Genomic DNA, 25,839 nt, shown 5'->3' with positions numbered 1-25,839 from the left:
AGGGAGCAGCGAGAGAGAAGAGAGGGAGCAGCGAGAGAGAAGAGAGGGAGCAGCGAGAGAGAAGAGAGGGAGCAGCAAGAGAGACGAGAGGGAGCAGCAAGAGAGAAGAGAGGGAGCAGCAAGAGAGAAGAGAGGGAGCAGCAAGAGAGAAGAGAGGGAGCAGCAAGAGAGAAGAGAGGGAGCAGCAAGAGAGAAGAGAGGGAGCAGCAAGAGAGAAGAGAGGGAGCAGCAAGAGAGAAGAGAGGGAGCAGCAAGAGAGAAGAGGGAGCAGCAAGAGAGAAGAGAGGGAGCAGCAAGAGAGAGCAGCAAGAGAGCAGCGAGAGAGAAGAGAGAGAGAAGAGAGAGAAGCGAGAGAGAGAGGGAGCAGCAAGAGAGGGAGCAGCAATGAGAGAGAGAAGAGAATGCCTCTTCCTCTTATTAAAGTGATTGCAGTTAAAGAGGCTCTCACTGCTCTCCGCCTTGACTTTCCAGAAAGATATTACCTCTCTTTCCCTCTCACCCTCCCACTCTCCCTGTCTCTCTGGGCATCTTTATTACCACCTCTCTCACTCCCTCCTTCCTTCTATTCTTCTCTCTTTCTCTCCATCCTTTCCTCCCCCAGGTGAGGAGTGGGTGGATGAATAAGAAAAGTGTTTATGGGTCTGGGCTATCTGCAGACGTCTGTCTGGGCTATCTGCAGACGTCTGTCTGGGCTATCTGCAGACGTCTGTCTGGGCTGTGGGGCTAGGCCATGCTCACTCTCTCGCTCCCTCTCCATCCTTCCATCTCTCCCTCTGCTCCCTGTGGACTCACTCTCTCGCTCCCTCTCCATCCTTCCATCTCTCCCTCTGCTCCCTGTGGACTCACTCTCTCGCTCCCTCTCCATCCTTCCATCTCTCCCTCTGCTCCCTGTGGACTCACTCTCTCGCTCCCTCTCCATCCTTCCATCTCTCCCTCTGCTCCCTGTGGACTCACTCTCTCGCTCCCTCTCCATCTCTCCCTCTGCTCCCTGTGGACTCACTCTCTCTCCATCCTTCCATCTCTCCCTCTGCTCCCTGTGGACTCACTCTCTCGCTCCCTCTCCATCCTTCCATCTCTCCCTCTGCTCCTTGTCGACTCACTCACTACATCATCATCATAAACATAAGACAGAGACATTATTATCAGCATCTGTTGGCTGAAGCTCACCATTCTGTTCTGACGTTCTACCTTAAATCATCCTAACCTCTCCAGGATCAATTTACACTAAATTCAGTAAACTCTCGGAGGAGAAATGTACCAATTCTGCACTACATGTATCTCTGCCAGACTAATATGCAAAACAAAAGACAGAGAGAAAGATCCTGGTGTACGGTTGTCGCCAAAAGTTTGGAGAATGACACAAATATTAATTTTCACAAAGTTTGCTGCTTCAATGTCTTTAGATATTTTTGGCAGATGTTACTATGGAATACTGAAGTATAATTACAAGCATTTCATAAGTGTCAAAGGCTTTAATTGACAATTACATGAAGTTGATGCAGAGTCAATATTTCTAGTGTTGACCCTTCTTTTTCAAGACCTCTGCAATCCACCCTGGCATGCTGTCAATTAACTTCAGGGCCACATCCTGACTGATGGCAGCCCATTCTTGCATAATCAATGCTTGGAGTTTGTCAGAATTTGTGGGGTTTTGTTTGTCCACCCGCCTCTTGAGGGTTGACCACAAGTTCTCAATGGGATTAAGGTCTGGGGAGTTTCCTGGCCATGGACCCAAAATATAAATGTTTGTTCCCCGAGCCACTTAGTTATCACTTTTGCCTTATGGCAAGGTGCTCCATCATGCTGGAAAAGGCGTTGTTCGTCACCAAACTGTTCCTGGATGGTTGGGAGAAGTTGCTCTCCCAGGATGTGTTGGTACCATTCTTTATTCATGGCTGTGTTCTTAGGCAAAATTGTGAGTGAGCCCACTTCCTTGGCTGAGAAGCATCCCAACACATGAATGGTCTCAGGATGCTTTACTGTTGGCATGACACAGGACTGATGGTAGCGCTCACCTTGTCTTCTCTGGACAAGCTTTTTTCCTCATGCCCCAAACAATCGGAACGGGGATTCATCAGAGGGAATGACTTTACCCCAGTCCTCAGCAGTCCAATCCCTGCACCTTTTGCAGAATATCAGTCTGTCCCTGATGTTTTTCCTGGAGAGAAGTGGCTTCTTTGCTGCCCTTCTTGACACCAGGCCATCCTCCAAAAGTCTTTGCCTCACTGTGTGTGCAGATGCACTCACACCTGCCTGCTGCCATTCCTGAGCAAGCTCTGTACTGGTGGTGCCCCGATCCCGCAGCTGAATCAACTTTAGGAGACGGTCCTGGCGCTTGCTGGACTTTCTTGGGCGCCCTGAAGCCTCCTTTTGTGGCAGGGCTGAAATGCAGTGGAAATGTTTTTGGGGGATTCAGTTCATTTGCATGGCAAAGAGGGACTTTGCAATTAATTGCAATTCATCTGATCACTCTTCATAACATTCTGGAGTATATGCAAATTGCCATCATACAAACTGAGACAGTAGACTTTATGAAAATTTATATTTGTGTCATTCTCAAAACTTTTGGCCACGACTGTACAGGTAGCTTCTGCTATCATCATATTAATCCATATTAATCCATTCTTCCTAAACAATTAATTTCGGCATTCAGATTTCATTTGTGCTGGATTAATGCTTTCATGTAGCTATTGTTCATGTTGGTGTGTTGGGCTTTATCAAAGACTTTGCAGAGTATTTTGCTGTTGTTGCAGTCCTTCAAGAGGGAACTGGAAATCTCTGACAAAGCCTATTTGAACTAAGTAAACAGACTCATAGCGAGGTCTGTATCTCTACAGTTGATAGACTGGACCCAACTGTGCACATATGGACCTCACTACATTCATTACTGAAGCTGTTCACAGAGTAAACTACAGACTATTAAACATGTATGATCGGTTAGTTACCTGGAGTTTCTGGTGGAGGAGACAGCAGCGGAGGTCTGGGGACTCACTGGCCAGTCTGAAACAGAGGAGACAGCAGCGGAGGTCTGGGGACTCACCGGCCAGTCTGAAACAGAGGAGACAGCAGCGGAGGTCTGGGGGACCACCGGCCAGTCTGAAACAGAGGAGACAGCAGCGGAGGTCTGGGGGACCACCGGCCAGTCTGAAACAGAGGAGACAGCAGCGGAGGTCTGGGGGACCACCGGCCAGTCTGAAACAGAGGAGACAGCAGCGGAGGTCTGGGGGACCACCGGCCAGTCTGAAACAGAGGAGACAGCAGCGGAGGTCTGGGGGACCACCGGCCAGTCTGAAACAGAGGAGACAGCAGCGGAGGTCTGGGGGACCACCGGCCAGTCTGAAACAGAGGAGACAGCAGCGGAGGTCTGGGGACTCACCGGCCAGTCTGAAACAGAGGAGACAGCAGCGGAGGTCTGGGGGACCACCGGCCAGTCTGAAACAGAGGAGACAGCAGCGGAGGTCTGGGGGACCACCGGCCAGTCTGAAACAGAGGAGACAGCAGCGGAGGTCTGGGGACTCACCGGCCAGTCTGAAACAGAGGAGACAGCAGCGGAGGTCTGGGGACTCACCGGCCAGTCTGAAACAGAGGAGACAGCAGCGGAGGTCTGGGGGACCACCGGCCAGTCTGAAACAGAGGAGACAGCAGCGGAGGTCTGGGGACTCACCGGCCAGTCTGAAACAGAGGAAACAGCAGCGGAGGTCTGGGGGACCACCGGCCAGTCTGAAACAGAGGAGACAGCAGCGGAGGTCTGGGGGACCACCGGCCAGTCTGAAACAGAGGAGACAGCAGCGGAGGTCTGGGGACTCACCGGCCAGTCTGAAACAGAGGAGACAGCAGCGGAGGTCTGGGGGACCACCGGCCAGTCTGAAACAGAGGAGACAGCAGCGGAGGTCTGGGGGACCACCGGCCAGTCTGAAACAGAGGAGACAGCAGCGGAGGTCTGGGGACTCACCGGCCAGTCTGAAACAGAGGAGACAGCAGCGGAGGTCTGGGGGACCACCGGCCAGTCTGAAACAGAGGAGACAGCAGCGGAGGTCTGGGGGACCACCGGCCAGTCTGAAACAGAGGAGACAGCAGCGGAGGTCTGGGGGACCACCGGCCAGTCTGAAACAGAGGAGACAGCAGCGGAGGTCTGGGGGACCACCGGCCAGTCTGAAACAGAGGAGACAGGCAGGATGATGATGATGATGATGATGATGATGATTCAGTATACTGTCACAGTGTATATCCTAAACCTCATTATTGATGGGATTCCAGTTCAGGTTCAATCCAATGTTGTTCTATTACAGTCCCCCTTCAGGAATTGACTGGGTGGATGTCTGAGTAGATGTCTATTAAAATGGACAAAATCCATATGAACTTAAATTGACAGGAATATAAATGTCTTTGATCCCAATCGATGCTGTGCTTGTTACTGTGTCCCATTAGGTAGCAATCGAAGGTGTTATAATCTGGGGTCTTATTCATTGGGGCACACCGTAGCAAAAGGGAAAACTGAAAATATATAGTTTCTTACTGGACTAGTTCAGTCCATTTTCTTCTGTGTGTTGCGTAATGAATAGGACCATGTTCTCAGAAGGTGTAACAATCAATCAATCCAGCTAAAATCTGGTTCTTCTCACCAATAGACGAGGTAGTTGTTCTCCCAACGGTATCTCATCTCCAGGAAAAACTCCTGCCAGAGGTGAGCCACGGCCCGGACGCCTCCATGGTAGAAGTTAACCAGACACAGACTGTTACTAGAAGACTTCAGCTGGTTGTACAGGCTCTGAGGGAGATGGGGGAGTACAATCATCACACAGTATTGCAGAAAATGACACTAATCAATCAGACTTTTTCTGACATTTTCTTGACAATTGGAAATTGTATTTCTGAGTTTTATCAGACAAGTTCAAGTATTTCAAAATGTTTCTCCAATGGCATAACTACTGAACCCAGCCCTGGAGTGCAGTGTGTCTGACACAGTGATCGTGTGGTAAAGCACGGACAGCAGACCTACAGTCGTCAGAATCCTTCTCTTCTGGTTTCCCCATCGGTGTTTGATTGAGCAGCCTTTCTCTCGCTGTTCTCTGATGATGGTTTACCTATGGCTGCGTCTGGGAAGAGATACTGACACCATACACACACAAATATAAGCGTAAATACTCTCGTACATGGGAACATCCATTTCCTTACCTTGACACAAAACATCTCTGAAGGAACAATCCTGCTACGAACCGAGTGTCTGATTTGAATGTTTTATTTAACAACTGTCTGACTTACCCCTGAGCCTCTAGCCCAGGGTTTCCTGCCCCCCCATGGCACTACATAGCTGATTTAAATCATCACAGCTTGATGATGTTGATATTTGAATCAGCTGTGTAGTGCTAGGGTAAAAACCAAAACGTGCGCGGGGGGGGGGGGGGGGGGGGGGGGGCTAGGCCAATGGCAGTGTGAGCATGTAGGGAATAAGGTACTGCTTGAACAATGGCTTCACGGCTGATCAGAAGCTGTTCCACACAGCAGGGCCGGTAACTGAGAAGCCTGGCTGAAGACTCTCCTGCTCTCCTCTTGTGTAGTATGATGTCAGCCAGCCTAAATCACCATATGCCTTTAGAAGGCAAGAGTGTGTCCGTCGTCATGCCTGCTCTCTCTCACCAGCAGTATGGAGTTGAGCACGTCATTGCTGAGCGGTGATTCGTCAATGCGGCGGTGGCGGCGGATGCGTTTGCGGGCGCTGTGCACCATGTTGGAGACAGACAGCTTGGGGATGGGCACGGCTGTGGGCTCCGTCAGCTTAGACAGGGCACGGCTGTGGGCTCCGTCAGCTTAGACAGGGCACGGCTGTGGGCTCCGTCAGCTTAGACAGGGCACGGCTGTGGGCTCCGTCAGCTTAGACAGGGCACGGCTGTGGGCTCCGTCAGCTTAGACAGGGCACGGCTGTGGGCTCCGTCAGCTTAGACAGGGAACGGCTGATGTCGTCTAATGAGGAGAGAGTGGAGGGGGGAGGGACAGAGTGGAGGGGGGAGGGACAGAGTGGAGGGGGGAGGGACAGAGAAGCCATTCACAGGGAGCGTGTGAGGGTGGGCTCTGACTGAGAAGAGAGCGTAATTCTCCCTTCACATGCAATCAACAAGCAAAGAGTCCATAGTGGCTTCTACTTCCCATCATCTGCACTGACGTCTGCACAAATCCCCCTAGAGAATACACCATATTGGTGTCCACATCAACCAGCAAACTAGAATGGTCCAAGCACACCAAGACAGTCGTGAAGAGGGCACGACAAACCTATTCCCCCTCAGGAGACTGAAAATATTTGGCATGGGTCCTCAGATCCTCAAAATGTTCTACAGCTGCACCATCGAGAGCATCCTGACTGGTTGCATCACTGCCTGGTATGGCAACTGCTCGGCCTCCGACCTCAAGGCACTACAGAGGGTAGTGCATACGGCCCAGTACATCACTGGGGCCAAGCTTCCTGCAATCCAGGACCTCTATACCAGGCAGTGTCAAAGGAAAGCCCTACAAATTGTCAAAGTCTCTAGCCACCCTAGTCATAGACTGTTCTCTCTGCTACCGCCCGGCAAGCAGTACCGGAGTGCCAAGTCTAGGTCCAAGAGGTTTCTAAACTGCTTCTACCCCCAAGCCATAAGACTCCAGAACATCTAATCAAATGGCTACCCAGACTATTTGCATTGCCCCGCCCCTCCCACCCTTTTACACCACTGCTACTCTCTGTTGTTATCATCTATGCATAGTCACTTTAATAACTCTACCTACATGTACATATTACCTCAATTACCTCGACTAAGCGGTGCCCCGCACATTGACTCTGTACCGGTACCCCCTGTATATAGTCTCACTATTGTTATTTTACTGCTGCTCTTTAATTACTTGTTACTTTTATTTCTTATTCATATTTTATTTTTTAAACTGCATTGTTGGTTTGGGGCTTGTAAGTAAGCATTTTACTGTAAGGTCATCATCACTACACCTGTTGAATTCGGCGCATGTGACTAATAACATGTGATATTGGAAAATTAAAGAAAGAGATGTTAAACTATTGAGATACACCCCAGTAGACAAAGAACACATTACCTTTGCCTTCCTCCTCAAATGGACCTCTTCCCAGAATCTCCTCTGTTGACTCCTTCCTGGAGCACAGCTTAAAGAACTCTGTCATGAAGTCACCTGCGATGGAGAAGATTACATCATCACTAGTTACCATAGCCACAAAGTCATAAAACCTGCTTATTTCTACAATTTATCTTCTTAAATGTGATTTTAAACCTACTCCTAACCTAAACCTTAACCAAACTGCTAACCGTATGCCTAACCCTAACCTTAAAGATGCACTATGCAGACATTTTTACTTTCATACATTTTTAAGATATAGCCAATTTTGACTTTGTGGCTGTGGTAACAAGTGACAACCAGAAGTTCACGTTTTGTTCAAATTCAAAAAGCTTTTTTTGTCCATCAAATTTGACATAGAGTAAGTCAACATCTGAGTAAGCCTTTGGAACTCCCTTTACATACATCTGATGGATGAGGGAGCATTTTAAACCACGTTACATGGACATTCATAATATTCTATAGGATTTCTATAATATAAGATCAGTATTTCTGTTGAGGGGGTCTAACATACCGAGCAAGGACATGGGGTTGTCTGTGCTCCTGACTCGGACTGACCAATGAGGGGCCTGGAGTGGGTCCAGGTCACTGTGAGGTCACACAGAGAGCACACAAGGTCAGACCACACAGGGGAGAGAGGTAAACTGGCCCTGGATCAGATCAGTGCTTCACCCTTACCATTATAGTAAAGATTAGGCCTGAATATAGGCTATTAAACATGGGGCTCTGACGGGAAGGGAAGATTCATCGTTATTGTGGTTTACTTTACAACCAGATATTGACCTGGTGTTCATTTAGAGACTATATAGTGGAAAGTAAATACCTGATAATTATCTATTGACTTTTTGCTTTATTTGGGATCCTTGAAATAAGAACCACTGAATATCAGTTGCCATATAATATCTATTACCAGTCAGTCAACCAGCCAGTCAGTCAGTCAGCCAGCCAGTCAGTCAGTTAGGGAGGGTACCATTTCAGTTGACATATAATATCTATTACCAGTCAGTCAGCCAGCCAGCCAGTCAGTTAGTCAGCCAGCCAGTCAGTTAGGGAGGGTACCATTTCAGTTGACATATAATATCTATTACCCAGTCAGCCAGCCAGTCAGTCAGCCAGCCAGTCAGTTAGGGAGGGTACCATTTCAGTTGACATATAAAATATATTACCCAGTCAGTCAGTCAGCCAGTCAGTCAGTCAGTTAGGGAGGGTACCATTTCAGTTGACATATAATATCTATTACCAGTCAGTCAGCCAGCCAGTCAGTCAGTTAGGGAGGGTACCATTTCAGTTGCCATTTAATATCTATTACCCAGTCAGCCAACCAGTCAGTCAGCCAGCCAGTCAGTTAGGGAGGGTACCATTTCAGTTGCCATATAATATCTATTACCCAGTCAGTCAGCCAGTCAGTCAGTCAGGGAGGGTACCATTTCAGTTGACATATAATATCTATTACCAGTCAGTCAGCCAGTCAGTCAGTCAGTTAGGGAGGGTACCATTTCAGTTGCCATATAATATCTATTACCCAGTCAGCCAGTCAGTCAGCCAGGGAGGGTACCATTTCAGTTGCCATATAATATCTATTACCCAGTCAGTCAGCCAGTTAGGGAGGGTACCATTTCAGTTGACATATAATATCTATTACCCAGTCAGTCAGCCAGTCAGTCAGTCAAGGAGGGTACCATTTCAGTTGCCATATAATATCTATTACCCAGTCAGTCAGTTAGGGAGGGTACCATTTCAGTTGCCATATAATATCTATGATCCAGTCAGTCAGTTAGGGAGGGTACCATTTCAGTTGACATATAATATCTATTACCCAGTCAGTCAGTCAGTCAGTCAGCCAGTCAGTTAGGGAGGGTACCATTTCAGTTGACATATAAAATCTATTACCCAGTCAGTCAGCCAGCCAGTCAGTCAGTTAGGGAGGGTACCATTTCAGTTGCCATATAATATCTATTACCCAGTCAGTCAGCCAGTCAGTCAGTCAGGGTGGGTACCATTTCAGTTGAGATATAATATCTATTACCCAGTCAGTCAGCCAGTCAGTCAGTTAGGGAGGGTACCATTTCAGTTGACATATAATATCTATTACCCAGTCAGTCAGCCAGTCAGTCAGTCAGGGAGGGTACCATTTCAGTTGCCATATAATATCTATTACCCAGTCAGTCAGCCAGTCAGTCAGGGAGGGTACCATTACAGTTGCCATATAATATCTATTACCCAGTCAGTCAGCCAGTCAGTCAGGGAGGGTACCATTTCAGTTGCCATATAATATCTACTACCCAGTCAGTCAGCCAGTCAGTCAGTCAGGGAGGGTACCATTTCAGTTGACATATAATATCTATTACCCAGTCAGTCAGCCAGTCAGTCAGGGAGGGTACCATTTCAGTTGACATATAATATCTATTACCCAGTCAGTCAGCTAGTCAGTCAGGGAGGGTACCATTTCAGTTGACATATAATATCTATTACCCAGTCAGTCAGTCAGTCAGTCAGCCAGTCAGTCAGCCAGTTAGGGAGGGTACCATTTCAGTTGACATATAATATATATTACCCAGTCTGTCAGCCAGTCAGCCAGTCAGTCAGCCAGGGAGGGTACCATTTCAGGTGACATATAATATCTATTACCCAGTCAGTCAGTTAGGGAGGGTACCATTTCAGTTGACATATAATATCTATTACCCAGTCAGTCAGTCAGTCAGCCAGTCAGCCAGTCAGCCAGTCAGTGTACCATTTCAGTTGACATATAATATCAATTACCCAGTCAGTCAGGGAGGGTACCATTTCAGTTGACATATAATATATATTACCCAGTCAGCCAGTCAGTCAGGGAGGGTACCATTTCAGTTGACATATAATATCTATTACCCAGTCAGTCAGGGAGGGTACCATTTCAGTTAACATATAATATCTATTACCCAGTCAGTCAGTCAGTTAGGGAGGGTACCATTTCAGTTGCCATATAATATCTATTACCCAGTCAGTCAGTCAGGCAGCCAGGCAGTCAGTCAGGGAGGGTACAATTTCAGTTGACATATAATATCTATTACCCAGTCAGTCAGGGAGGGTACCATTTCAGTTGACATATAATATCTATTACCCAGTCAGTCAGTCAGCCAGGGAGGGTACCATTTCAGGTGACATATAATATCTATTACCCAGTCAGTCAGGGAGGGTACCATTTCAGTTGACATATAATATCTATTACCCAGTCAGTCAGTCAGTCAGTCAGTCAGTCAGTCAGTCAGTCAGTCAGTCAGTCAGTCAGTCAGCCAGTGTACCATTTCAGTTGACATATAATATCAATTACCCAGTCAGTCAGGGAGGGTACCATTTCAGTTGACATATAATATCTATTACCCAGTCAGCCAGTCAGTCAGGGAGGGTACCATTTCAGTTGACATATAATATCTATTACCCAGTCAGTCAGGGAGGGTACCATTTCAGTTGACATATAATATCTATTACCCAGTCAGTCAGGGAGGGTACCATTTCAGTTGACATATAATATCTATTACCCAGTCAGTCAGTCAGTTAGGGAGGGTACCATTTCAGTTGCCATATAATATCTATTACCCAGTCAGTCAGTCAGGCAGCCAGGCAGTCAGCCAGGGAGGGTACCATTTCAGTTGACATATAATATCAATTACCCAGTCAGTCAGGGAGGGTACCATTTCAGTTGCCATATAATATCTATTACCCAGTCAGTCAGATAGGGAGGGTACCATTTCAGTTGACATATAATATCTATTACCCAGTCAGTCAGTCAGTCAGTCAGGGAGGGTACCATTTCAGTTGACATATAATATCAATTACCCAGTCAGTCAGGGAGGGTACCATTTCAGTTGCCATATAATATCTATTACCCAGTCAGTCAGTTAGGGAGGGTACCATTTCAGTTGCCATATAATATATATTACCCAGTCAGTCAGCCAGTCAGGGAGGGTACCATTTCAGTTGCCATATAATATCTATTACCCAGTCAGTCAGCCAGTCAGTCAGGGAAGGTACCATTTCAGTTGACACATAATATCTATTACCCAGTCAGTCAGCCAGTCAGTCAGCCAGTCAGTCAGCCAGTCAGTCAGTTAGGGAGGGTACCATTTCAGTTGCCATATAATATCTATTACCCAGTCAGTCAGTCAGGCAGCCAGGCAGTCAGCCAGGGAGGGTACCATTTCAGTTGACATATAATATCAATTACCCAGTCAGTCAGGGAGGGTACCATTTCAGTTGCCATATAATATCTATTACCCAGTCAGTCAGTCAGGGAGGGTACCATTTCAGTTGACATATAATATCTATTACCCAGTCTGTCAGCCAGTCAGCCAGTCAGTCAGCCAGGGAGGGTACCATTTCAGGTGACATATAATATCTATTACCCAGTCAGTCAGTTAGGGAGGGTACCATTTCAGTTGACATATAATATCTATTACCCAGTCAGTCAGTCAGTCAGTCAGCCAGTCAGCCAGTCAGCCAGTCAGCCAGTGTACCATTTCAGTTGACATATAATATCAATTACCCAGTCAGTCAGGGAGGGTACCATTTCAGTTGACATATAATATCTATTACCCAGTCAGCCAGTCAGTCAGGGAGGGTACCATTTCAGTTGACATATAATATCTATTACCCAGTCAGTCAGGGAGGGTACCATTTCAGTTGACATATAATATCTATTACCCAGTCAGTCAGTCAGTCAGTCAGTCAGTCAGTCAGTCAGTCAGTCAGTCAGTCAGCCAGCCAGTCAGCCAGTGTACCATTTCAGTTGACATATAATATCAATTACCCAGTCAGTCAGGGAGGGTACCATTTCAGTTGACATATAATATCTATTACCCAGTCAGCCAGTCAGTCAGGGAGGGTACCATTTCAGTTGACATATAATATCTATTACCCAGTCAGTCAGGGAGGGTACCATTTCAGTTGACATATAATATCTATTACCCAGTCAGTCAGGGAGGGTACTATTTCAGTTGACATATAATATCTATTACCCAGTCAGTCAGTCAGTTAGGGAGGGTACCATTTCAGTTGCCATATAATATCTATTACCCAGTCAGTCAGTCAGGCAGCCAGCCAGGGAGGGTACCATTTCAGTTGACATATAATATAAATTACCCAGTCAGTCAGGGAGGGTACCATTTCAGTTGCCATATAATATCTATTACCCAGTCAGTCAGATAGGGAGGGTACCATTTCAGTTGACATATAATATCTATTACCCAGTCAGTCAGTCAGTCAGTCAGGGAGGGTACCATTTCAGTTGCCATATAATATCTATTACCCAGTCTGTCAGCCAGTCAGTCAGTCAGTCAGGGAGGGTACCATTTCAGTTGACATATAATATCTATTACCCAGTCAGTCAGTCAGTCAGTTAGGGAGGGTACCATTTCAGTTGCCATATAATATATATTACCCAGTCAGTCAGCCAGTCAGGGAGGGTACCATTTCAGTTGCCATATAATATCTATTACCCAGTCAGTCAGCCAGTCAGTCAGGGAAGGTACCATTTCAGTTGACACATAATATCTATTACCCAGTCAGTCAGCCAGTCAGTCAGCCAGTCAGTCAGCCAGTCAGTCAGTTAGGGAGGGTACCATTTCAGTTGACACATAATATCTATTACCAGTCAGTCAGCCAGCCAGTCAGTCACTTAGGGAGGGTATCATTTCAGTTGCCATTTAATATCTATTACCCAGTCAGCCAGGCAGTCAGTTAGGGAGGGTACCATTTCAGTTGCCATATAATATCTATTACCCAGTCAGTCAGTTAGGGAGGGTACCATTTCAGTTTACATGTAATATATATTACCCAGTCAGTCAGTCAGGCAGCCAGCCAGTCAGCCAGGGATGTTACCATTTCAGTTGACATATAATATCAATTACCCAGTCAGTCAGGGAGGGTACCATTTCAGTTGACATATAATATCTATTACCCAGTCTGTCAGCCAGTCAGTCAGTCAGGGAGGGTACCATTTCAGTTGACATATAATATCTATTACCCAGTCAGTCAGTCAGTCAGTCAGTCAGGGAAGGTACCATTTCAGTTGCCATATAATATCTATTACCCAGTCAGTCAGTCAGTTAGGGAGGGTACCATTTCAGTTGACATATAATATATATTACCCAGTCAGTCAGCCAGTCAGTCAGGGAGGGTACCATTTCAGTTGCCATATAATATCTATTACCCAGAATGTCAGCCAGTCAGTCAGTCAGGGAGGGTACCATTTCAGTTGCCATATAATATCTATTACCCAGTCTGTCAGCCAGTCAGTCTGTCAGGGAGGGTACCATTTCAGTTGACATATAATATCTATTACCCAGTCAGTCAGTTAGGGAGGGTACCATTTCAGTTGACATATAATATCTATTACCCAGTCAGTCAGCCAGTCAGTCAGGGAGGGTACCATTTCAGTTGACATATAATATCTATTACCCAGTCAGTCAGCCAGTCAGTCAGGGAGGGTACCATTTCAGTTGACATATAATATCTATTACCCAGTCTGTCAGCCAGTCAGTCAGTCAGTCAGCCAGGGAGGGTACCATTTCAGTTGACATATAATATCTATTACCCAGTCAGTCAGTCAGTCAGCCAGCCAGCCAGTCAGTCAGGGTACCATTTCAGTTGACATATAATATCAATTACCCAGTCAGTCAGGGAGGGTACCATTTCAGTTGCCATATAATATCTATTACCCAGTCAGTCAGCCAGTCAGTCAGGGAAGGTACCATTTCAGTTGACACATAATATCTATTACCCAGTCAGTCAGTCAGTCAGACAGTCAGTCAGTCAGTAAGTCAATCAGTCAGTCAGTCAGATAGGGAGGGTACCATTTCAGTTGACATATAATATCTATTACCCAGTCAGTCAGCCAGTCAGTCAGTCAGGGAGGGTACCATTTCAGTTGCCATATAATATCTATTACCCAGTTAGCCAGCCAGTCAGACAGTCAGGGAGGGTACCATTTCAGTTGCCATATAATATCTATTACCAAGTCAGTCAGCCAGTCAGACAGTCAGGGAGGGTACCATTTCAGTTGACATATAATATCTATTACCCAGTCTGTCAGCCAGTCAGTCAGTCAGCCAGGGAGGGTACCATTTCAGTTGACATATAATATCTATTACCCAGTCAGTCAGTTTGGGAGGGTACCATTTCAGTTGACATATAATATCTATTACCAGTCAGCCAGCCAGTCAGTCAGTCAGCCAGCCAGTCAGTCAGCCAGCCAGTCAGTCAGTCAGTTAGGGAGGGTACCATTTCAGTTGACATATAATATCTATTACCCAGTCAGTCAGTCAGTCAGTCAGTCAGTCAGTCAGTTAGTCAGTCAGTTAGGGAGGGTACCATTTCAGTTGCCATTTAATATCTATTACCCAGTCAGCCAGCCAGTCAGTCAGCCAGGGAGGGTACCATTTCAGTTGCCATATAATATCTATTACCCAGTCAGTCAGTTAGGGAGGGTACCATTTCAGTTGACATATAATATCTATTACCCAGTCAGTCAGTTAGGGAGGGTACCATTTCAGTTGACATATAATATCTATTACCTAGTCAGTCATTCAGTCAGGGAGGGTACCATTTCAGTTGACATATAATATGTCTTACCCAGTCTGTCAGCCAGTCAGTCAGTCAGTCAGCCAGTCAGTGAGGGTACCATTTCAGGTGACATATAATATCTATTACCCAGTCAGTCAGTCAGGGAGAGTACCATTTCAGTTGACATATAATATCTATTACCCAGTCAGTCAGCCAGCCAGTTAGGGAGGGTACCATTTCAGTTGACATATAATATCTATTACCCAGTCTGTCAGCCAGTCAGTCAGTCAGCCAGGGAGGGTACCATTTCAGTTGACATATAATATCTATTACCCAGTCAGTCAGTCAGTCAGTCAGCCAGTCAGTCAGTCAGTTAGGTAGGGTACCATTTCAGTTGACACATAATATCTATTACCAGTCAGTCAGCCAGCCAGTCAGTCAGTTAGGGAGGGTACCATTTCAGTTGCCATTTAATATCTATTACCCAGTCAGCCAGCCAGTCAGTCAGCCAGCCAGCCAGTTAGGGAGGGTACCATTTCAGTTGCCATATAATATCTATTACCCAGTCAGTCAGCCAGTCAGTCAGCCAGGGAGGGTACCATTTCAGTTGCCATATAGTATCTATTACCCAGTCAGTCAGTTAGGGAGGGTACCATTTCAGTTGACATATAATATCTATTACCTAGTCAGTCAGTCAGTCAGTCAGGAAAGGTACCATTTCAGTTGACATATAATATCTATTACCCTGTCAGCCAGTCAGTCAGGGAGGGTACCATTTCAGTTGACATATAATATCTATTACCCACTCAGTCAGCCAGTCAGTCAGTCAGGGAGGGTACCATTTCAATTGCCATATAATATCTATTAGCCAGTCAGCCAGTCAGTCAGTTAGGGAGGGTACCATTTCAGTTGACATAAAATATCTATTACCCAGTCAGTCAGCCAGTCAGTCAGTTATGGAGGGTACCATTTCAGTTGCCATATAATATGTATTACCCAGTGAGTCAGTTAGGGAGGGTACCATTTCAGTTGCCATATAATATCTATTACCCAGTCTGTCAGCCAGTCAGTCAGTCAGCCAGTCAGTCAGCCAGGGAGGGTACCATTTCAGTTGACATATAATATCTATTACCCAGTCAGTCAGTCAGCCAGTTAGGGAGGGTACCATTTCAGTTGACATATAATATCTATTACCCAGTCAGTCAGCCAGTCAGGGAGGGTACCATTTCAATTGCCAAATAATATCTATTACCCAGTCAGTCAGCCAGTCAGTCAGTCAGTAAGGGAGGGTACCATTTCAATTGCCATATAATATCTATTACCCAGTCAGTAAGCCAGTCAGTCAGTTAGGGAGGGTACCATTTCAGTTGCCATATAATATCTATTATCCAGTCAGTCAGTTAGGGAGGGTACCATTTCAGTTGACATATAATATCTTTTACCCAGTCTGTCAGCCAGTCAGTCAGTTAGGGAGGGTACCATTTCAGTTGACATATAATATCTTTTACCCAGTCAGTCAGTCAGTCAGTCAGTCAGTCAGTCAGTCAGTCAGTCAGTCAGGGAGGGTACCATTTCAGTTGCCATATAATATATTTTACCCAGTCAGTCAGTCAGTCAGTCAGCCAGTCAGGGAGGGTACCATTTCAGTTGACATATAATATCTATTACCCAGTCAGTCAGCCAGTCAGTCAGGGAGGGTACCATTTCAGTTGCCATATAATATCTATTACCCAGTCAGCCAGCCAGTCAGTCAGGGAGGGTACCATTTCAGTTGCCATATAATATCTATTACCCAGTCAGTCAGCCAGTTAGGGAGGGTACCATTTCAGTTGCCATATAATATCTATTACCCAGTCAGTCAGCCAGTCAGTCAGGGAGGGTACCATTTCAGTTGCCATATAATATCTATTACCCAGCCAGTCAGCCAGTCAGTCAGTCAGGGAGGGTACAATTTCAGTTGACATATAATATCTATTACCCAGTCAGTCAGCCAGTTAGTCAGTCAGGGAGGGTACCATTTCAGTTGACATATAATATCTATTACCCAGTCAGTCAGTCAGCCAGTCAGGGAGGGTACCATTTCAGTTGACATATAATATATATTACCCAGTCAGTCAGCCAGTCAGTCAGGGAGGGTACCATTTCAGTTGCCATATAATATCTATTACCCAGTCAGCCAGCCAGTCAGTCAGGGAGGGTACCATTTCAGTTGCCATATAATATCTATTACCCAGTCAGTCAGCCAGTTAGGGAGGGTACCATTTCAGTTGCCATATAATATCTATTACCCAGTCAGTCAGCCAGTCAGTCAGGGAGGGTACCATTTCAGTTGCCATATAATATCTATTACCCAGCCAGTCAGTTAGGGAGGGTACCATTTCAGTTGCCATATAATATCTATTACCCAGTCAGTCAGTCAGTCAGTCAGTCAGTCAGTCAGTCAGTCAGTCAGGGAGGGTACAATTTCAGTTGACATATAATATCTATTACCCAGTCAGTCAGTCAGGGAGGGTACCATTTCAGTTGACATATATCTATTACCCAGTCAGTCAGTCAGGGAGGGTACCATTTCAGTTGACATATAATATCTATTACCCAGTCAGTCAGCCAGTCAGTCAGTCAGGGAGGGTACCATTTCAGTTGACATATAATATCTATTACCCAGTCAGTCAGGCAGTCAGTCAGTGAGGGAGGGTACCATTTCAGTTGACATATAATATCTATTACCCAGTCTGTCAGCCAGTCAGTCAGTCAGTCAGTCAGCCACTCAGTCAGCCAGGGAGGGTACCATTTCAGTTGACATATAATATCTATTACCCAGTCAGTCAGCCAGTCAGTCAGTCAGGGAGGGTACAATTTCAGTTGACATATAATATCTATTACCCAGTCAGTCAGCCAGTCAGTCAGGGAGGGTACCATTTCAGTTGACATATAATATCTATTACCCAGTCAGTCAGCCAGTCAGTCAGTCAGGGAGGGTACAATTTCAGTTGACATATAATATCTATTACCCAGTCAGTCAGCCAGTCAGTCAGGGAGGGTACCATTTCAGTTGACATATAATATCTATTACCCAGTCAGTCAGTTAGGGAGGGTACCATTTCAGTTGACATATAATATATATTACCCAGTCAGTCAGCCAGTCAGTCAGGGAGGGTACCATTTCAGTTGCCATATAATATCTATTACCCAGTCAGTCAGCCAGTCAGTCAGTCAGGGAGGGTACCATTTCAGTTGCCATATAATATCTATTACCCAGTCTGTCAGCGAGTGAGTCAGTCAGGGAGGGTACCATTTCAGTTGACATATAATATCTATTACCCAGTCAGTCAGTTAGGGAGGGTACCATTTCAGTTGACATATAATATCTATTACCCAGTCAGTCAGCCAGTCAGTCAGGGAGGGTACCATTTCAGTTGACATATAATATCTATTACCCAGTCAGTCAGCCAGTCAGTCAGGGAGGGTACCATTTCAGTTGACATATAATATCTATTACCCAGTCAGTCAGCCAGTCAGTCAAGGAGGGTACCATTTCAGTTGACATATAATATCTATTACCCAGTCAGTCAGTCAGCCAGTTAGGGAGGGTACCATTTCAGTTGCCATATAATATCTATTACCCAGTCAGTCAGCCAGTCAGTCAGTCAGTCAGCAAGGGAGGGTACCATTTCAGTTGACATATAATATCTATTACCCACCAGTCAGTCAGTTAGGGAGGGTACCATTTCAGTTGCCATATAATATCTATTACCCAGTCTGTCAGTCAGTTCGGGACGTTACCATTTCAGTTGACATATAATATCTATTACCCAGTCTGTCAGCCAGTCAGTCAGTCAGCCAGTCAGTCAGCCAGGGAGGGTACCATTTCAGTTGACATATAATATCTATTACCCAGTCAGTCAGTCAGCCAGTTAGGGAGGGTACCATTTCAGTTGACATATAATATCTATTACCCAGTCAGTCAGCCAGTCAGGGAGGGTACCATTTCAATTGCCAAATAATATCTATTACCCAGTCAGTCAGCCAGTCAGTCAGTCAGTAAGGGAGGGTACCATTTCAATTGCCATATAATATCTATTACCCAGTCAGTAAGCCAGTCAGTCAGTTAGGGAGGGTACCATTTCAGTTGCCATATAATATCTATTATCCAGTCAGTCAGTTAGGGAGGGTACCATTTCAGTTGACATATAATATCTTTTACCCAGTCTGTCAGCCAGTCAGTCAGTTAGGGAGGGTACCATTTCAGTTGACATATAATATCTTTTACCCAGTCAGTCAGTCAGTCAGTCAGTCAGTCAGTCAGTCAGTCAGTCAGTCAGGGAGGGGGGGTAGCATTTCAGTTGACATATAATATCTATTACCCAGTCAGTCAGTTAGGGAGGGTACCATTTCAGTTGCCATATAATATCTATTACCCAGTCAGTCAGTTAGCCAGCCAGTCAGTCAGGCCAGTCAGTTCAGGGAGGGTACGCATTTCGAGTTGCACATATAATATCTATTACCCAGTCTGTCAGCCAGTCAGTCAGTCAGTCAGCCAGTGGAGGGTACCATTTCAGTTGACATATAATATCTATTACCCAGTCAGTCAGTTAGGGAGGGTGCCATTTCAGTTGACATATAACATCTATTACCCAGTCAGTCAGTCAGTCAGATAGGGAGGGTACCATTTCAGTTGACATATAATATCTATTACCCAGTCAGTCAGCCAGTCAGTCAGTCAGGGAGGGTACCATTTCAGTTGACATATAATATCTATTACCCAGTCTGTCAGCCAGTCAGTCAGTCAGTCAGTCAGCCACTCAGTCAGCCAGGGAGGGTACCATTTCAGTTGACATATAATATCTATTACCCAGTCAGTCAGCCAGTCAGTCAGTCAGGGAGGGTACAATTTCAGTTGACATATAATATCTATTACCCAGTCAGTCAGCCAGTCAGTCAGGGAGGGTACCATTTCAGTTGACATATAATATATATTACCCAGTCAGTCAGTTAGGGAGGGTACCATTTCAGTTGACATATAATATCTATTACCCAGTCAGTCAGTTATGGAGGGTACCATTTCAGTTGACATATAATATATATTACCCAGTCAGTCAGCCAGTCAGTCAGGGAGGGTACCATTTCAGTTGCCATATAATATCTATTACCCAGTCTGTCAGCGAGTGAGTCAGTCAGGGAGGGTACCATTTCAGTTGACATATAATATCTATTACCCAGTCAGTCAGTTAGGGAGGGTACCATTTCAGTTGACATATAATATCTATTACCCAGTCAGTCAGCCAGTCAGTCAGGGAGGGTACCATTTCAGTTGACATATAATATCTATTACCCAGTCAGTCAGCCAGTCAGTCAAGGAGGGTACCATTTCAGTTGACATATAATATCTATTACCCAGTCAGTCAGTCAGCCAGTCAGCCAGTTAGGGAGGGTACCATTTCAGTTGCCATATAATATCTATTACCCAGTCAGTCAGCCAGTCAGTCAGTCAGTCAGCAAGGGAGGGTACCATTTCAGTTGACATATAATATCTATTACCCAGTCAGTCAGTTAGGGAGGGTACCATTTCAGTTGACATATAATATCTATTACCCAGTCAGTCAGTCAGTCAGTCAGTCAGCCAGCCAGCCAGTCAGTCAGTCAGGGTACCATTTCAGTTGACATATAATATCAATTACCCAGTCAGTCAGGGAGGGTACCATTTCAGTTGACATATAATATCTATTTCCCAGTCAGTCAGGGAGGGTACCATTTCAGTTGACATATAATATCTATTACCCAGTCAGCCAGTCAGTCAGGGAGGGTACCATTTCAGTTGACATATAATATCTATTACCCAGTCAGTCAGGGAGGGTACCATTTCAGTTGCCATATAATATCTATTACCCAGTCAGTCAGCCAGTCAGTCAGTCAGGGAGGGTACCATTTCAGTTGACATATAATATCTATTACCCAGTCAGTCAGGGAGGGTACCATTTCAGTTGCCATATAATATCTATTACCCAGTCAGTCAGCCAGTCAGTCAGTCAGGGAGGGTACCATTTCAGTTGACATATAATATCTATTACCCAGTCAGTCAGCCAGTCAGTCAGGGAGGGTACCATTTCAGTTGACATATAATATATATTACCCAGTCAGTCAGTTAGGGAGGGTACCATTTCAGTTGACATATAATATCTATTACCCAGTCAGTCAGTTAGGGAGGGTACATTTCAGTTGACATATAATATATATTACCCAGTCAGTCAGCCAGTCAGTCAGGGAGGGTACCATTTCAGTTGCCATATAATATCTATTACCCAGTCAGTCAGCCAGTCAGTCAGTCAGGGAGGGTACCATTTCAGTTGCCATATAATATCTATTACCCAGTCTGTCAGCGAGTGAGTCAGTCAGGGAGGGTACCATTTCAGTTGACATATAATATCTATTACCCAGTCAGTCAGTTAGGGAGGGTACCATTTCAGTTGACATATAATATCTATTACCCAGTCAGTCAGCCAGTCAGTCAGGGAGGGTACCATTTCAGTTGACATATAATATCTATTACCCAGTCAGTCAGCCAGTCAGTCAAGGAGGGTACCATTTCAGTTGACATATAATATCTATTACCCAGTCAGTCAGTCAGCCAGTCAGCCAGTTAGGGAGGGTACCATTTCAGTTGCCATATAATATCTATTACCCAGTCAGTCAGCCAGTCAGTCAGTCAGTCAGCAAGGGAGGGTACCATTTCAGTTGCCATATAATATCTATTACCCAGTCAGTCAGTTAGCCAGCCAGTCAGTCAGCCAGTCAGTTAGGGAGGGTACCATTTCAGTTGACATATAATATCTATTACCCAGTCTGTCAGCCAGTCAGTCAGGGAGGGTACCATTTCAGTTGCCATATAATATCTATTACCCAGTCAGTCAGTTAGCCAGCCAGTCAGTCAGCCAGTCAGTTAGGGAGGGTACCATTTCAGTTGACATATAATATCTATTACCCAGTCAGTCAGTCAGCCAGTCAGGGAGGGTACCATTTCAGTTGACATATAATATATATTACCCAGTCAGTCAGCCAGTCAGTCAGGGAGGGTACCATTTCAGTTGCCATATAATATCTATTACCCAGTCAGCCAGCCAGTCAGTCAGGGAGGGTACCATTTCAGTTGCCATATAATATCTATTACCCTGTCAGTCAGCCAGTTAGGGAGGGTACCATTTCAGTTGCCATATAATATCTATTACCCAGTCAGTCAGCCAGTCAGTCAGGGAGGGTACCATTTCAGTTGCAATATAATATCTATTACCCAGCCAGTCAGTTAGGGAGGGTACCATTTCAGTTGCCATATAATATCTATTACCCAGTCAGTCAGTCAGTCAGTCAGTCAGTCAGTCAGTCAGTCAGTCAGTCAGTCAGTCAGTCAGTCAGTCAGGGAGGGTACAATTTCAGTTGACATATAATATCTATTACCCAGTCAGTCAGTCAGGGAGGGTACCATTTCAGTTGACATATAATATCTATTACCCAGTCAGTCAGTCAGGGAGGGTACCATTTCAGTTGACATATAATATCTATTACCCAGTCAGTCAGCCAGTCAGTCAGTCAGGGAGGGTACCATTTCAGTTGACATATAATATCTATTACCCAGTCTGTCAGCCAGTCAGTCAGTCAGTCAGCCAGTGAGGGTACCATTTCAGTTGACATATAATATCTATTACCCAGTCAGTCAGTTAGGGAGGGTGCCATTTCAGTTGACATATAACATCTATTACCCAGTCAGTCAGTCAGTCAGGGAGGGTACCATTTCAGTTGACATATAATATCTATTACCCAGTCAGTCAGCCAGTCAGTCAGGGAGGGTACCATTTCAGTTGACATATAATATATATTACCCAGTCAGTCAGTTAGGGAGGGTACCATTTCAGTTGACATATAATATCTATTACCCAGTCAGTCAGTTAGGGAGGGTACCATTTCAGTTGCCATATAATATCTATTACCCAGTAAGTCAGTCAGTCAGTCAGATAGGGAGGGTACCATTTCAGTTGACATATAATATCTATTACCCAGTCAGTCAGCCAGTCAGTCAGTCAGTCAGTCAGGGAGGGTACCATTTCAGTTGACATATAATATCTATTACCCAGTCAGTCAGGCAGTCAGTCAGTGAGGGAGGGTACCATTTCAGTTGACATATAATATCTATTACCCAGTCTGTCAGCCAGTCAGTCAGTCAGTCAGTCAGCCACTCAGTCAGCCAGGGAGGGTACCATTTCAGTTGACATATAATATCTATTACCCAGTCAGTCAGCCAGTCAGTCAGTCAGGGAGGGTACAATTTCAGTTGACATATAATATCTATTACCCAGTCAGTCAGCCAGTCAGTCAGGGAGGGTACCATTTCAGTTGACATATAATATATATTACCCAGTCAGTCAGTTAGGGAGGGTACCATTTCAGTTGACATATAATATCTATTACCCAGTCAGTCAGTTAGGGAGGGTACCATTTCAGTTGACATATAATATCTATTACCCAGTCAGTCAGGGAGGGTACCATTTCAGTTGCCATATAATATCTATTACCCAGTCAGTCAGCAAGTGAGTCAGCCAGGGAGGGTACCATTTCAGTTGACATATAATATATATTACCCAGTCAGTCAGCCAGTCAGCCAGCCAGTCAGTCAGGGTACCATTTCAGTTGACATGTAATATTTATTACCCAGTCAGTCAGTCAGCCAGTCAGCCAGCCAGTCAGTCAGTCAGGGTACCATTTCAGTTGACATATAATATCTATTACCCAGTCTGTCAGCCAGTCAGTCAGTCAGGGAGGGTACCATTTCAGTTGACATATAATATCTATTACCCAGTCAGTCAGTCAGTCAGTCAGTTAGGGAGGGTACCATTTCAGTTGCCATATAATATCTATTACCAAGTCAGTCAGCCAGTTAGTCAGGGAAGGTACCATTTCAGTTGACATATAATATATATTACCCAGTCAGTCAGCCAGTCAGGGAGGGTACCATTTCAGTTGACATATAATATCTATTACCCAGTCAGTCAGACAGTCAGTCAGTCAGGGAGGGTACCATTTCAGTTGACATATAATATCTATTACCCAGTCAGTCAGACAGTTAGTCAGTCAGGGAGGGTACCACTTCAATTGCCATGTAATATCTATTAGCCAGTCAGTCAGTTAGGGAAGGTACCAATTCAGTTGACATATAATATCTATTACCCAGTCAGCCAGTCAGTCAGGGAGGGTACCATTTCAGTTGACATATAATATCTATTACCCAGTCAGTCAGACAGTCAGTCAGTCAGGGAGGGTACCATTTCAATTGCCATATAATATCTATTAGCCAGTCAGCCAGTCAGTCAGTTAGGGAGGGTACCATTTCAGTTGACATATAATATCTATTACCCAGTCAGTCAGCCAGTCAGTCAGTTATGGGGGGTACCATTTCAGTTGCCATATAATATGTATTACCCAGTGAGTCAGTCAGGGAGGGTACCATTTCAGTTGCCATATAATATCTATTACCCAGTCTGTCAGTCAGTTCGGGACGGTACCATTTCAGTTGACATATAATATCTATTACCCAGTCTGTCTGTCAGCCAGTCAGTCAGTCAGTCAGTCAGCCAGCCAGTCAGTCAGTCAGCCAGGGAGGGTACCATTTCAGTTGACATATAATATCTATTACCCAGTCAGTCAGCCAGTCAGTCAGTCAGTCAGTCAGCCAGCCAGTCAGTCAGCCAGTCAGTTAGGAAGGGGACCATTTCAGTTGACATATAATATCTATTACCCAGTCAGCCAGTCAGTCAGGGAGGGTACCATTTCAGTTGACATATAATATCTATTACCCAGTCAGTCAGTCAGCCAGTTAGGGAGGGTACCATTTCAGTTGACATATAATATCTATTACCCAGTCTGTCAGCCAGTCAGTCAGTCAGCCAGGGAGGGTACCATTTCAGTTGACATATAATATCTATTACCCAGTCAGTCAGTCAGTCAGCCAGTCAGTCAGCCAGTTAGGGAGGGTGGCATTTCAGTTGACACATAATATCTATTACCAGTCAGTCAGCCAGCCAGTCAGTCAGTTAGGGAGGGTACCATTTCAGTTGCCATTTAATATCTATTACCCAGTCAGCCAGCCAGTCAGTCAGCCAGCCAGTCAGTTAGGGTGGGTACCATTTCAGTTGCCATATAATATCTATTACCCAGTCAGTCAGCCAGTCAGTCAGCCAGGGAGGGTACCATTTCAGTTGCCATATAATATCTATTACCCAGTCAGTCAGGGTACCATTTCAGTTGACATATAATATCTATTACCTAGTCAGTCAGTCAGTCAGTCAGGGAGGGTACCATTTCAGTTGACATATAATATCTATTACCCAGTCAGTCAGTCAGTCAGTCAGGTAGGGAGGGTACCATTTCAGTTGACATATAATATCTATTACCCAGTCAGCCAGTCAGTCAGGGAGGGTACCATTTCAGTTTACATATAATATCTATTACCCAGTCAGTCAGACAGTCAGTCAGTCAGGGAGGGTACCATTTCAATTGCCATATAATATCTATTAGCCAGTCAGCCAGTCAGTCAGTTAGGGAGGGTACCATTTCAGTTGACATATAATATCTATTACCCAGTCAGTCAGCCAGTCAGTCAGTTATGGGGGATACCATTTCAGTTGCCATATAATATGTATTACCCAGTGAGTCAGTCAGGGAGGGTACCATTTCAGTTGCCATATAATATCTATTACCCAGTCTGTCAGTCAGTTCGGGACGGTACCATTTCAGTTGACATATAATATCTATTACCCAGTCTGTCTGTCAGCCAGTCAGTCAGTCAGTCAGCCAGTCAGTCAGTCAGCCAGGGAGGGTACCATTTCAGTTGACATATAATATCTATTACCCAGTCAGTCAGTCAGTCAGCCAGCCAGTCAGTCAGCCAGTCAGTTAGGAAGGGGACCATTTCAGTTGACATATAATATCTATTACCCAGTCAGCCAGTCAGTCAGGGAGGGTACCATTTCAGTTGACATATAATATCTATTACCCAGTCAGTCAGTCAGCCAGTTAGGGAGGGTACCATTTCAGTTGACATATAATATCTATTACCCAGTCTGTCAGCCAGTCAGTCAGTCAGCCAGGGAGGGTACCATTTCAGTTGACATATAATATCTATTACCCAGTCAGTCAGTCAGT

The 25,839-nt window shown here is 45.2% G+C and overlaps 1 protein-coding gene across 1 annotated transcript in view; it reads right to left on the bottom strand.

Annotated features, from left to right (window-relative positions):
* Positions 1 to 25,839, bottom strand: part of LOC106582383 (rab3 GTPase-activating protein catalytic subunit) — a 139,785-nt gene that overhangs the window by 69,788 nt on the left and 44,158 nt on the right. Inside the window, 6 exon segments of the mRNA XM_082966901.1 lie at positions 2,946 to 3,000; positions 4,623 to 4,768; positions 4,996 to 5,109; positions 5,638 to 5,807; positions 7,078 to 7,170; positions 7,628 to 7,701. Coding sequence (XP_082823027.1) covers positions 2,946 to 3,000; positions 4,623 to 4,768; positions 4,996 to 5,109; positions 5,638 to 5,807; positions 7,078 to 7,170; positions 7,628 to 7,701 — 652 coding nt within the window.

Source organism: Salmo salar, chromosome 21, assembly GCF_965601325.2.
Source record: "Salmo salar chromosome 21, fSalSal1, whole genome shotgun sequence".
In the NCBI taxonomy this organism is placed as follows: domain Eukaryota; kingdom Metazoa; phylum Chordata; class Actinopteri; order Salmoniformes; family Salmonidae; genus Salmo; species Salmo salar.
Note: the sequence above shows the minus strand (reverse complement) of the source record. Positions and strands in the feature narration are given on the sequence as shown.